The sequence below is a fragment of the Corapipo altera genome, unplaced genomic scaffold, assembly GCF_003945725.1.
Source record: "Corapipo altera isolate COAL_440 unplaced genomic scaffold, ASM394572v1 113, whole genome shotgun sequence".
Lineage (NCBI taxonomy): Eukaryota > Metazoa > Chordata > Aves > Passeriformes > Pipridae > Corapipo > Corapipo altera.
This window is the reverse complement of record NW_020884895.1, coordinates 9,486,654-9,501,767: the sequence shown is the minus strand read 5'-3', so window position 1 is coordinate 9,501,767 and position 15,114 is coordinate 9,486,654. Positions and strand designations below refer to the sequence as shown.

Here is a 15,114-nt window from a genome sequence, read left to right as displayed (position 1 = left end):
TTACTATGTATCCTTCAGAATTGTGATTCCTGGAGAAGGGGTAAAATGCTCCCACTTGCATCCAGCGTCTGCAAAGTTCTTCTGTGGTGTCGTCAAAGAAGCCACAAATGTCTGCTCCAATCTTTAAATAAAAGCAGAATGTGTTGGAAGCACAGGATGCTGCATCTCAGATCTCTGCACAAGGTGCATTAATTCAATCTTAATTGATAATCATGGGGACTGAGCCACTCAACACATTCGGGTTGCCTTTTTTCTTCCAAATTCAATTATGTTGTCCAAAAAATTAAACTGACAACTAGCTAACACTACCCATCATTCCAAATCTTTACCTTCCTGATTGGTGCTAATATGCAGACATTAGGACAAAAATCTCCAAAGTCATGCAAATTTAAATCATAGAAAGGAATTTGGCTATTTACCTCATAAATGGATGTCACTATTTAATTTGAAATTATAAGAAAACCAGCGTTTTACATCTCTCACTAGTGTTAGGTAGCTTGAGATGTATAAAATAGTAAATTTGTTACCCACATTTATCTCACCACAGACACACAGTAATCAAAATAATAGCCTGAACCAAAAATCAATGATTGGGAAAAATAAAAAAGCTAAAACCAGATTCCTAAGGAGGGTTAATTTGGAGCTGCAAATGTAGGATGGTTAACTGGATAGTGCTTGATCAGATAAAGTGCTATCACAGGGCTGGAGTTACTGCTTGTCCCTGGGTTTTGAAAGGATGGCACAAAATGATGTCATACATAAGGAATTCCAAAGAGGTTGAACTCCAGCATTCCAGGTATTGCCCATTTTAAGTGATCCCACGTTGCTGCATTATCTCCCAGCCAGTGTCCTGTTTGCTTTCCTGATCCCATAAAAGTAGACCTTGAAATCATGAAGCTCCTCTTTCCAGGAAACACAGTCTCGATGGCTCTTAAAAGGAAATGAGACTGGAATTATACAAAGACAACTCAGACATTCATAGTTCCACATAAGGTAGATTTACACTGATTTATACTAATTATTCATCCCAGGGATGTGGGATCCTTTACGTTTTGCAAGGTGTATTTTAGCAAAGTTCAGGATGTTTATTTTAAATAATCTTTTTACACAGCTCTGACAAACAATTTGTGGCTTTTCCCACCAACTCAAGTCAGCAGGTTTTGCCTTATCTGAGTTGGTTTAAACATAATACAATAGTTCCCAGGAATTGTGTTCCTTTAGCAGTCAAATCCCTTGGTGTTTTGGAAAATGTAGGTCATATGCTGCTCTGAAACCCCTTTTGTGAAGATTTTAGGATGCATTTCTTACTTCTGTGTTGCTATGCCCATGGAATATCCATAAAGATTGTGGACATCATAATGCTTCCCCCAATTCTGCACTGCATCCATGCACAACGTCTTGGAAAACATCATCCTGTCAACAATTCCTCAAAGAAAGGAAGAAAAACATTATTTGTAAGGTATATTCTTATTTTTAATATTTCCAATCTTTTCTTTCATGCACAGTCATGGTGTTCAAAAGCCCCTTTTTCCTCTGATAGTGTCATATTATCAGACATAAATAAGGCAGTGACAATATTCAGAAATAATTTGACAAGAGGAAAAATGCATTTGTAAAAACTACACCTAAATTAGACATAGATTTTCCATCAATAGGAATGTTCAAACTAAAATCATGTTGTATTCTTGAAGATAATTTCACAATAATTCATAATTTATTTTTTTATAAATATATTTTACTTCCCGATTAAAGACTTACTGGGAGTGTAAGGAGGGTAGTTTAAGTCATTCTGTTCACAACCATTTATTGAGCCTTGAACGAAGCTGGATATTTCATTCATATCCTGAAAAGGAAAGACACAGGATATAATAAAATTTTCATAAGAATATTTTCCTAAAAAAGTCTTCCATTGTATTTCTTCCATTGTATTCTCTTATCCTTTAAGGAATTATTACTTGGTATTCTTAAACCTCTCCTTTATGAGATTTTCCAAGTCACTAAATTTCAAACTTTGCCGTCTCCTTCCATGAACATTTTGTTTAACAGTGGAATAAATGCATTTCTATGTGCATCCCAGAATGTGCTGCAGGGAAAGCATGGAATGAGAGAGCAAATCCATCCTGGAGATGCTGCAGTCAAGTGACCAATTTGCTTCACTCCAACTATTTGCTCTTTGTAAGAGAGCTGTGCAGCCTTACACTTCATGGTTGAACTTGATGGAACCACAGACTCAGCAAAAATAAGTGAGAAAAACTCATTCTGGGACATTTTGTTGAGTCCTCAATGTACCACAGCAGGAGGAAGCAGAGAAAATTGGGAGTGAGGTTAAGTCCGGGAAGACCGGAGGGGTCAGGGGAAAGGGTTTTAAGAACTGATTTTATTTCTCATCACCTGTTCTGATCTGATTGGTAAGAAATGAAATTAATTTTTTCCCCAAATTGAGACTGTTTTGCCAGTGATGGGAATCCCAGAGTCACAGAATCCCAGAGTCATCAAGGCTGGAAAAGACCTCTGAGATCACGGAGTCCATCCCGTGACTGATTCCCACCTTGTCACTGAGTGCCACATCCAGTCATTCCTTGAACACCTCCCGGGATGGGGACTCCACCACCTCCCTGTCCTTAGTTTGATCCACAAACCTTTTGCTATATTTTTTTCTCCCCTATATTTTCTTTCCAGCTGAGAAGGACTGTGATGGAGCAGCTTTGCCGCCCACCCTGGGCCACCCCACCACACACAGGGCAGCTGAGGGACTCGAGTTTGATTTTAAACTGATGCAGCTTCTTAAAATGCATGGCAAAACATTCAGTAGATTCTTGTTTTCTTCCAGAGTATTTATTTATTTTTAAATAAAAGGCAGCAGAACAATCAGAAAAACAGAGTAGAAGGAAGAAGGTGCTGAGGTAGGGATTGAGTAGTTTAAGTACAAATTTCCTTCAGGCACCCACTTTGAGCAGCTTTATTACAGGCTATTCCTTAAAATATACCCAAAACTAATCTGACCAGTCAAAAGGGTTCTTAATCTCATCTGATTTCTGTGAGTTGTATCTAAAATCCACCATGCCAGCCTGTATTTTAGCCTTTTTGTGGAAAAACTTGTCTAGGAAGCCTGAATTTTCCAAAGCCTCCTCTGGAATAGCAACTGCAGATTCCCTAAGTGGGAATTCTATGAGCTACTTGGAGCACAAACCCATAGTTTATATGGATTCTATTCTGTATTCAGGATCTATTTAGCACATGTTCACTGAGCAGGGATGCAGGTCCCCAAATATTGCCATTCCAAAAACAGGAATGAACTAGCTTTCGGCAATGGTTCATCAATTGAAGCATTTAAGTGTCACTGAACATCCCAAACCCAGCATTTAAATGCCACAATTCACGACTCAAAATTTAAAATTCAAATCTGAACTCAAAGTTTGACACCAGCAGACAGACACATCCTGCACAGATTTCAGGTTCCTAAGAGTAAGAATCCCTTTCAAATTCAGGGCAAATTGAATTTAATATTCATCTGCCCTTGACTGTTTTGGAAAGGAAAAATAAAAATGACAATCCTGGGTTACTTACAATCCAGATTCCATCGTATGGCACCGTGTCATGAAACAATCTGCATTCCTCCACCCACCAGTTGGTGCACTCTGGGTTAGTGAAGTCTGGGAATACAGTTTCCCCTGGCCACACCTGCAAATATTAAAAGGGAATTAATTAATTAAATTATGATATTAACTACATATTATTATATGATATAAACGAAATTATATTAAAAAGTGTTCACAGAATCACAGAACTGATGATGACAGAAGGGACCTTGAAGGGAGAGAGAGAATGAATTTCTTAGATCTAGAGTTGTCAGTAATTCTTCTTGTCAGTCATAAAAGGAACAATACACAGCTGAAAAGTTTCTCAATATAAGATAAAATTTTAAATTAAAAGGGTAATATGGGAGCTGGGTCTTCAGTTATTACTGAAAATGAATAGGAGCTGGTTGATTGTCCCTTGAGCCTTCAAACTACCATTCAATGTGGAAAAAATTTGGGGTTAACATGAAAAAATGTAATTTTAATTGTAATGTAAATTTAATTGTAATGTAACTTTAATTGTAGTGTAATTTTATTTCTACCGAAAAAATAAACTTAAAATTTAAAAATGAGAAGAAAGTAATTCATTTTAATGCAAAAAAAATTTAATGTCAAAAACCACCTTTATAATGTAAAAAATTGGGGAAAAAAAAAAAAAAGAAAAAAGAAAGGTTGAGAATTTTTGTACCCCGAGTGCTCTCACTGGTAGTAATTTTACTGAAAGAAGCAACTTAGAAATGAGAGTTTTAAAGGAGTCCCCTGCCCTAAATTAAACTGTAATAGTGAAAACATACGGAGTTCAAATGCATAAAACCACAATTACCTCCCCGACTAAGGGTGTTACTCCGTCTGATCCATTAATCCAGACTTTTCTCTCTGTTCCTCTGACGTAGCTTCCATATGCACTTCCATTCAATAGATTTTGTGTGCTAATGGCAGGATCCTAAAAAAATCAGGAAACAGAAAAAAAAAAAAAAAAGAAGAAACCAGCACACACTCCATTAATTATTGTAGGTAAGAAATGCAATAATTACAGAGAATAACAAAGTATAATAATAGTTATAATATTAGTGTTTGAAGGGGGAAAGGAGGTCATTAAATGCTTACCAATATGATAATATATTTTTGTCCATAGTTGTGCATATACTCTGCAAAGTTAGGGAGATCTGTAAAGTTCTCTCCATCATAGGTGAAATCTTTCCTTGCCTCCATGTAATCAATGTCAGTGACCTGGGCATCCTGAAAGAGCAGGAATTCATCTTTTACACATGGAGTGAGATGTAAAGATTTTTCTGTTAGTCCAAAATAATTTCTTCTGACAATTCCTTCTTGTTTTATACTGAATTTACTGTTGGGACTTCATTGCAGTCTGGTAGAAAGTTTGCTGTCAGGACAACTTGGAAGCAATATCTCACCTTGGATTTACAGCCCTAATTAACTGTTCTGACACATCTTTCATGCCTAAAAAGAGCTGCATTTAAATTAACAGAATTTAAATGAATGCATATATTTGCATCCTTTCAAATAACCCCTGGACTTGTGGCTGTGTCATTGCAGCTGCCTGACTTCAAGAGCTATTCCCTTAAATCCAAACATTCCTTCCTTAACTCTTGGCTTAATATTAGGATATTTTTATTCTATTAAGACATCAGGTTAATGCCATCTAAAATCTAATTTTACAAGTTAATTGTACTTTACCTTTGACTGTCCACTAAGAATAATATATGGTTCCAGAGAACAATAAAAAATTTATTTCATGGACTAGGTGACATGAGAAGAAAAGTGGATATGGTTGGGTGGATATATAAAAATATTACAATACAGTGTTCAAGTTACACTTTCTCATAATGGGTCTACCATTAAAATGCACAAAACCCCCAGAAATGTCCTAATTTCAACTGAGTTGCCCAACAGCTCTCTGGGTCCTTCCTCCTGCCCCCCTCAACCCATACTCACGTAGGGGAGTCCAATGGCCCTGTTCCTCTCCACCACATTCACCACCTCCTCCAGGGAGCCGTAATTATAGCGGCTCAGCTGGAAGCCCAGGCTCCAGTAGGAGGGAAACATTGGCAATCCCACGAACTGCAAGGGGAGAGAAAACATCCCAAGTGCCATCAGTGCCCGTTTCCCTAAACCCACATTCCTCAAATCTGCTTGAATAATACACACTAAATGAGCCTTCACTCCCAAATGCAATATTTTTTCTTGGTTGTTTTTTTTTTTTTTTTTTTAATTATTATTTTTTAATCATTATTTATTTTAATAAACAAAAATATCTGGGGACAAGGACCATTCCTTACAATGTCACTGAAACCTAAGTAGATCTTGAGAAGTACAAAAGATACCAGTGATATTTCATGATCATAAAATCATGGCATGCTTGTAAGCACACTGTCTATGCTATAAAATTGCCTTATGCACAGGAATTTGTCCTGTGATTTACAGGAGTAAGTCACATTATTGAGATATTAGAGGTTATTCTTAGTTAGATATATACTGAGTCATGCCTTCAGTTAATAGGTCAACACACACTGTCATACAAAGAGACAACAAAACTGAAATAAATCCCAAGAACTTTAAACAATCTGTTCAATGCACAACCTCTGTAGGTAAAGATACCTGCAGGTACTCCTGCACCACTTGCTCTGGAGTGTCCCCCAGGAAGATGTAGAAATCCAGGATCCCACCAATGGTTCTGTAGGTCACTGCTGGAGCAGGCTGCACCACAAACTCTGCCAGACAAGAGTGCACAAAACTGAACCTGAAGACCATCTCACTCTAAAATAACTTCTTAATTTTCCAGATTAGCAAATTTACTAAAGTAAAAAACACAAACCACAAATACCCAAAGAACCCAAAGCCATTAATTGAACTTTCTAATAAGAATAAATGTATTCAGATAACTCTTTTAAATGTCCAGGTTTCCATTCCTTTACATCCTACAGAGAAGAGAATCAAAAGAAATCCAATTGTTCAAGCTTTTATCTTTTAATTTTTACAAAGATTTCTTACCCATGGCATTGCTATTCATTAAGAAAACACCAAAGGAGGCTCCAGTGTTGTCTTCCAAACACAGGAAGAAAGTGTGAACTCCATATAAGTTACGCACTTCCTAAAATGATAAAAAGAACATGTAAGATGACTAAAATCTAAACAACAATCTCTGTTCTGCAATAGTTCAAAATGTACCACAGGTAGAACCCGAAACTTAAAATGGAGTAAACAGCAAACATTTTAATCCTGACGCTTCCCTACAGTTCTGTTTTCTCTTTCCTGGCATTATTCTCCTTTATGAGAACATTTTCCATTAAAACAAAGGTTCCTCAATAAATAGACAATACAAGTGAGCAGATGTGATGGATCTGCAGGCAGGCAGCACATATTGCAGCACTATTTCTGGGTAATAGATGTGCACATCAAGCCAGTAGGAGAACTTGAAAGGTGCTTTCATCACCTTTGACCGTAGATCTATATTTCTATTAATCCTGAAAGCTAATAATTTTATATCTAATCTATGGAAATAAGAGTGCTTTGCTTCTTTTTTTTTTTTTCCTTTCCAATGTGTTGTTGTTCTTTGTTTGTTTGTTTTTCCCTGTTGTTATTATTAGCAACAAAAACCCTTAGAGATGTTGGCAAGTGTTGCAATAGTTGTGCTTCTTCTTCTGAAAAGAAAACCCAGGTCTAATTAAGAACCAGAACCTGAGTGTTTTAAACTCAGCCTAACTTGATTCTGTTCACTGTTAGTTAAACTTAATGAGTTTACACTCGGTGGAGCCTCAGCTGAGAACTATCTTAAACCAGAGATAATGGTGAGAAGGAGTCTCAAGGTAAAGGATACATATTCCAAATCATTAATTAACTACATATAGTCATCTCACCCTCTAATTTCTGTTAGTGCAACTCCCATTTCAGTGACACACTGAAGTTCTCTCTTAAGTTAAAGCATATGGGTTGTTGCTTCATGAAATTGAGGTAATGGCAACAAATAGTCTCACAATTACTGAGAAATGGGTGCCCCAGAAATTTTTTCATAAAAAGACAGCCAGAAAAACTAAAGGAAGAAATCACAGCTAACAGGCATATTTTATCTTGGAAAGAAACAGCTGTTAAAGAGAATTTTTCCATCGTTTGGTGAGCTACAAGGATGTTACCAAAGCAGTATCTGAACTGAACTCTGCACACATTGCATTATTATCCTATGCATTAGGACATACTAATTATTTATTATTCTGTTATTTATTTTACTTGTCAGTAGGAGCTGAAGACTCTCATCTAATAATATTTATCAACTGGTTATCAACTACAAGGCGACACAAAAATCAGAAATGGGGGAACGTTCATCAGCACCATCGAGTGTGTCAGTGACAACACACAGTGCCCGAGAAGTCTTTTGGGAAAAACCCGGTGGATACGTTAATGCCTAACAGGTTTGGGTTACAGAACTGCAAAGAATGAGGAGAAATACAACCAGACTTACTCCAGAGGGGGGGATGTCCCTGGCCAACATGGGCCAGGTTTTCCAGTTGACGTCGTGCCGATACTGCTTGTGCACGTGCTCCCCCACCCCGTAAATGTTGCTGCTGGGCAGTTGGATTGAGAGCTGTAAGAACTGGTCAGCATATATCAGGGGGCCTATGGTGGTGTCAAACCTGGTGAAACAACACAAAAATAATCAATCAATGGGAAAGTGTTTCAGCGAGGATCGCTGCAAGAACTGTTCAGTTGTTTCAGCTGGGTCTGGATGGCTCAGGTGTCCACCCAGATCATTCAGGTTTTCTTGCAGTCGGTGATAGCAGCAGATATCTGTCAGAACTCTGATCCTTCTGGGGTCTCCAGTGTGACAAATTATGATAGAAGTTCACAGATTTTATAAATATCTGGACAATCAGGATTTTGGTAATGAAATGTAACGGTACATTGGTTCCCACTTTACTTTTTCAAAGAGGCCTCCCTTGTGCAAACAAATTTATCAAGGATTTATCTCTGAGGGGCTGCCCTTACCCCATGATAACATCGGTTTCCTTTAGATACTCAGAGTCCAGTATCATTGTATCTTTCTTTTTCTCTAGAGACCAAAACTTTTATGAAATTAAACAAAAGCCTAAGGAAAATTTAGACAATGTTCCAGAGCACTGCTTCAACACAGTTCCATTGGACTGGGTTTGTTATTCCCCCTCCATACACCTGTTTAATCAGTCATGCACTACTGAGTACCAAGTCCATCTTCTGTGCCCTCTATAATTGCAAATCAATCATTGCAGAGGAATTCTAAGCAAGCAAACAATACTAATAAGAGCAAAAAGTAACCCCTAATTAATTAAACTTGAAACCTGGGTAATCCAAGTGACCTGGCCCTGTGACAGGTAATCATTGCTGGGCTGGTTTAATCACCAGGTTCATCCTGACACTTTCCCTCTTTAATGGTCACTGGGTTGGGTTATTTATTTATTTTTGGAATGCAAATGGGATGAGAGAATCCAATGTACAAGTCCATCAAATATCTAACTTACAGCTTATATGACCAGCTCAGCAGTTCTGGACACAGTTCTATGACACAGCTATTCTGGATATCACAGGTCTAAAGGGCAGCCTGGCTTTGGTGATTCAGGGATTCAACATGATTGCAACAAAGGAGATAAAAGATGCAATCAGGAGTTTTCCCACATGGTTTGCATGTGCAAGGAGTCCTTCAGGTAATAAAAACTTGCCCAAATTGATGGAATAAAGCAGCTGTAGAGATTTCCCCCTGTTGGAGGGAAGTGAAGAGAGAGCCAGAACTGAAACCTTTTGGACAGAGCTCTCCATAGCACAGACTTTGCTTCCAAAGACCTCTCAGGACTCCTTGCAGAATATCCATCAGTCAAAAGAAGAGAAGACTACTGTGTGGCAACACCAGCTTTCAGAGAACACCAATGGCACCCCTGTCACCCAGCAGAGCACCACAGTTACTCACAGCACTTTGCCATTGCTCACTCTGGTCACCACGAGGCCAAAGGGGTTCTGCTGTAGTGTCACCTGGTACTTCAGGTTGGAGGCTGCAGATCCAGTGAATGCTTTCACATGCTCGTGAGGGACTTCAAACCTTTGTCTTTTAGGATCAGTGATCTGCAAATATTTAAACAGAAGTGTTGGGCCTTTATAAACTAATCCCCAATTCAAATATTTTTCAGCATAAGCACGTAGTTCTGACTCAGGGTACTTCCACCCTTACCCCAGTCTCCTCTTCTGCTTTCATTGTTATTCACTTCCAAATTCAATTACTAATTTTTGACCATTTTCCTCATAATACTTGACTCTGTCTCCCTGGATCAGCAGGAACCCACCATAAGATGAAGTCTACCACAGAAGAAGCTCCTCAAGCCCAGAACTCATTGACATCCCACATTCATGGCATGGACTGTTGAGTTTTCCAAAGAAAACAGGAATAATTGGAAAAGTTAATGTTGTCTGCTAAAATGATTGAGAGGTATGGCCAGGCCACAAATAAAAAGCAAGTAAAATATGTTTAAACCCAATTTTTTCCTGTGATGAGGACAAATGGTGGATAATATAAAAATTGAGATTTCCAAAGTCTCCAATTTTTCGTGCAGAAATCCCACTGTGGTAAAGTTGATGCACTGAGCAGAGAGGACAGAGAAAGGAGACAGGGATTTCAGTGGGAACCATGAGGGTGCCTCAGAGGGATCAATCCAGCCCTCCAACCTCACGCCTTGCAGAGAACACGAGCCTTGGAGCAGCAGAGAAAAAGGATTAACCTTGAATCGGAAGCGATTTGGTGTCTGATACTCCCCCGTGAGCAGAACAGTCTGGATGTCGTTCCCAAAGAGGGAAGGTGATGGCAGCCTCTTCAACGTAGCCTCAAATCCTTGGGAGGAAAACACAAGTTAACGTGTTGTTCTGGCCATCAGCACACGCAGCAGTGGGGGAGCCCAGCCCACAGCTCACCTGCTGTGGTTGATTTTTGTGACTGCACTTTGTACCCGTGTTTTGGGGAGAAGAAGCACCAGGGCACGCTGGTGTCGGCCAGGGGGCTCCAGCAGCAGCCACGGCGGGAGCAGGTCGCCTGAGATAAGGACATGGGAGGCACAAATGAGCTGGTGTTACACAAATAAATCCACACTAAAGCCATTAAAAAAGCACATTTTACCCCAAACACCAGTAATCTTAATAACATCTGCAATCGGATCAGCTCCTTCTTTGAAACTCTGTTGAGGGAACTCAGTGGCACAGAACACACTAAGGAGGATTCTTTCTGGATTCAGAGTAAATTTGCTTATAAAACATATGTCCTTTCTTAAAACCACAAGATCCACAGGCAAAATGAACATTTAAAAATAATTACCGAACGTTTAAAAATAATTATTGAACATTTAAAAATAATTATTGAACATTTAAAAATAACTATTGAAAATTTAAAAATAATTATTGAACATTTAAAAATAATTATTGAACATTTAAAAATAATTATTGAAACATTTGAGCTGTGTAGTATAGTGTCACACTATAGTACACACAGTTGAGATGCAGTATAGTGTGACCAAAAGGAGGAAAGGAGCAGAGTTCACCAAAGACACTGGGGAGGTTGTTATAAAAGCTATCATTGAGTATAAACAAAGATGTGATCCTGGCCTCAGAGCTATAAAACCAGCACAAGAGATACCATCATCCAATAAAACCAAAGTCAAAGCTTAATTAGGAATAATCCTGGATACGAGGAAACAGTTTATGTTGGGGTACAGTGTGAACTGAGCACCGAGGATTAAAAGAAGAGCTTGTCTCTGCTGTTGCATGAACTCAAACAGACCTTTACCAGCAGGATATTTTGGGAGAACAAAAACAGAAGCCAAAACAACAATACACTAGCTCTGCTCACTGGAATTCAGATTTCACTGGTGTGTTCTGCGTGTCTAATCAAAGTTCATGAAAATTCTCCACAGCACCAAATAGCTAATAAATATTTGCTTTCTTTCATCAACCTTAAGATCAGCTAATAAATTAATTTCTCCCTTTCTTCCTTTGTTTCTCCCATTCTGTCTTCCTCCTGTTCTCTCATTTTTGCTTCTATTTGTTTCTCTCCTCTGCAATCCTACTCGTTTTCTGGTTTCATCTTGAGCATATTCCGTGAATAAGGGAAGCAAGGCAGACAATACATGAGCTTCAGCAAATCATGGTTTTCCCAGCTGCTGTTTATTGTAAAACCATTTGTGCAAACCACTACAGAAGAGTGATGTTATTCTAAGCAGGTACCTGTGGTTTTCCAGCTCTGCTGGTTGCTGTGTCAGAATAACCTAAAGGACAACCTGATTGCTTCCAGGAGGGAATGTCTACAGGAATGAATGGAATCACTGGGCTGGGACTCTGCTGGGGAAACCTGACAGCTTTCCTCAGGGCACGGGTTAAAGGTGAGATTTCTCTCTGAAATTATCCATGAAATTCGCTGCCTGGTCTTTCTCCACTGAGGAAAGAACAGATTCAGGAATCATTTATTTTACCTCTAATTCCAGAGCAGGTCCCCCCAGTGCTCCAATGTGCACCTGGCCCTACGTTTCTGCTGGGATCTGTAATTTGATTATTTTTAATTCTTTCTCACAGTTGCAACCAGAGCAACACTGTTTCCCTCCCTGTATGATGAGTGCAGCACTTAATGTGGGGTGACTGGTTCAAAGGTAGTAATTAAAGATTAAAGTGATCTGCATGACTTCCACAGTGCTGTGCATGTTCCTGGGGCAGGGAAGGAACAGCAAGAGCAGAGGAACAGGCTGTGATTTGAACCTTTCCTAACCTGTCCCCCACAGGGCTTGATTGAACTATATATCATAACAAAACCCATGGCATGACAGCAGCTTTGCAACTGTCATATCTGGAATTAAACTGGGAATTCCCTCAGAGATTGAGACAGCTGGCTAATAATTTTTTATGCTTCTGTGACTGACAGAAATGTCACACATCACACTGGTTTTTTTCTCCTAAGCTGCCCCTGCCCCCAATAAAAAGAAGATTCCAGGCATCCACCAGCTTCCATCAGAAGATGAGAACATAATAAAGATGAAAAATAATAATTATTATAATTATAATACTCTTTCAAGGCTAACTATTACAGAATGTTTCTGAATGTGAGAGCACTGAAAAACAGAAGTCATGATAGAATCATGGAATGGTTTGGGTTGGAAGAGACCTTGAAACTCATCTCATGGTCAGAGAAACCTTCCACTAGACCAAGTTGCTCCAAGTTTGAGATGATACTTTTCACTGGGAATTTTCATTGAGTTGTTTTTAAGCCAAAATATCATTTCCATACTCTCCACTCCCAGATGGGAGACACTCAACCAGGAGAGGAAGATGCTGAGGTTCAAAGTGCTTCTGAAAAGAAACTGTGGCCCTGTGTCTCACATTTCACAAGCCTTGCACATCTGAGCAAAGCCCATCTTCACCTGCTTTTTCTGAACTATTACAAAGGCTAGTTTTTGACCATCACACAAAATGAAGTTGTTCAGGCAAAGTTGTTAAAATGAAGAGTGACTTTTTTTAACTGCTTGATGTCTGGCTAATTTTGCTTACACCCGTCCCAAACCCAAACTGCTGGGGAGAATATTTTCGTTAGTAAGCATGAGGTTTTGTGGGAGAAAGAGTATTTTTTAGCATTTTCTAGAATATTTTCAGACCTTTGTTGCCAGTTCATCCGGGATGCAGTCAATCCTCTCCTCGTTTCGTATACTCGAGCATTGTGGGTAAAAATCTGTTTGGGAAACAAAAGAATGGGTTATTTACCAGCATCCCCAAACTGCAGGAATAACTGGAATACCTCTTAACACACTCACTTCTCCCGCTGGCTCCATCTTGAACTTCTAAAATAGACTAGAAGGAGTATAAATTATTGCTTGTATGGTTTATATTTACCTTTGAAAAATTGCTCACGACTATTTCAGACGGGACAACTTCACTTTAAAGTTTTGTAACATGGGGGTAATATTGACAATATTGATGCTTGTATTTCTTAAGGTGCGCATTAATCCCATTTTTCTGTGGGTCTATATGCATTGCTTCTTGTGAAAAGAAGTGCAAAATTAAAATGAGAAGGAATTTTCTCTTTCCTAAATGTCCCTGTGGTGCTCTCATGGTGCTCCTTCCCCTGAACCACTGTTTTGCACAGGAGTTGGAATTAGAGCATCAGGTAAAAACACCTTAAAGCTCCATTAAGATGCTCCATTAAGATTTCAAGTTTGTCAGACTGCATTTAAGGTGACCTCTGGGCAGCTTTAGCTGACAGAAGGTTGCACTGAATGTTACTTTACATATTTGGGAACATTGTTCATGTCTGGAATGAGGACCACAAAGTGTAGAAGCGTGGCCTGGGGCTGACAAGCACACACATCCCCAGACTTGCCTCTTTGCATTATCTGCACTTGTTCTTTTTGCTCAGAGAAACTCCTACTCGTGACAGAAACAGGAAAAAATATGCAGGTATTGGCCTGAAAGGACAGTTTTATTAAAGCACGGAAATGTTTGCTTTGTAAAAGCAATTATTTTTTGTTTTTCTGCCATTTTCACCTTCAAGCTTTTCGCTTCAGTCCCTGTATGTAAATGAAATTACTCAAAATGGAACTGTGAGTAAAGCAGGTGCTCTAAATCACAGCCCTATAGCACAAGAGGATTCTAATATACCAACACATTAGCAAGAAATACTGTTGGGTTTTAGGGTCATATCTCCCTGATCCCTTTTTTTTTTTTTCCCAGAGTTACCTTGTTTCATACTCACAAATTTTGAAATTATATGAGTTCTATGCTCATAAAGAAAGTCCAGCCACGGGAGGAAGAGGTAAAACTTTTTTCATGACTATAAATTCTGAGTCACGCTATTTATTACATTCATAACTGGTAATTTTACTCAAATTATCCGTAGGAAGGACTGACCATGATCCACCTTTGGATAATGGTAAGCACAGAACAGTGACACTGAGTCAGGCAGCTCCCACTCCGGGGTTTTGCTCTGGCCCTACAACATCCATAGGAAGCCCTTACCTGGATCTTTGACTCCAGTATGTCCTGTTGCAAAAAGCCCAATGAAGACACAGAGTATGACTGTTACTATGCAGAAGAGGACGATCAAGCTGATCTCCAGCCCACTGAACTTCTTTTTGCCCATCTACACCCAAAGAAACACAGTTGGTAAAAGGAAAACACAAGCAACGGCTTTGAAAACCCTAAAAATTGCATTACCAATTCATTAAATTTGCAAAATTTTGAAGTGATTCAGGTTGTAAACCACATCATCTAATCCTGAGGTTTAAACAAAACACTCCTTAAGGACTATATACAATAAATTTCCAAGTCAGGACAATTCACACAGCACAGATTATGGTTTTATTACACAAGAGGGCAATCACTGAGAAATGTATTTTGCTCCCTGAAAACCACTTTACACTCGGAGAACAACTTTCTCCTGAGATTAACTATGGAGTTTCCTACCTCTTACTAAAATTTTTGAAACTGGAAACAAAAAAAATCTTCTTTCTTTTTATCCTTTTTTTTTTTTTTT

The 15,114-nt window shown here is 38.8% G+C and overlaps 1 protein-coding gene across 1 annotated transcript in view; it reads right to left on the bottom strand.

The window, feature by feature from the left end:
- Positions 1–14,721, bottom strand: part of SI (sucrase-isomaltase) — a 40,258-nt gene extending 25,537 nt beyond the window's left edge. Inside the window, 16 exon segments of the mRNA XM_027647659.1 lie at positions 5–121; positions 759–930; positions 1,309–1,426; positions 1,759–1,843; positions 3,568–3,681; positions 4,402–4,521; positions 4,686–4,817; positions 5,535–5,660; positions 6,198–6,310; positions 6,591–6,690; positions 8,056–8,227; positions 9,532–9,683; positions 10,334–10,443; positions 10,524–10,641; positions 13,241–13,314; positions 14,598–14,721. Coding sequence (XP_027503460.1) covers positions 5–121; positions 759–930; positions 1,309–1,426; positions 1,759–1,843; positions 3,568–3,681; positions 4,402–4,521; positions 4,686–4,817; positions 5,535–5,660; positions 6,198–6,310; positions 6,591–6,690; positions 8,056–8,227; positions 9,532–9,683; positions 10,334–10,443; positions 10,524–10,641; positions 13,241–13,314; positions 14,598–14,721 — 1,947 coding nt within the window.
- Positions 14,722–15,114: the final 393 nt, after the last annotated feature.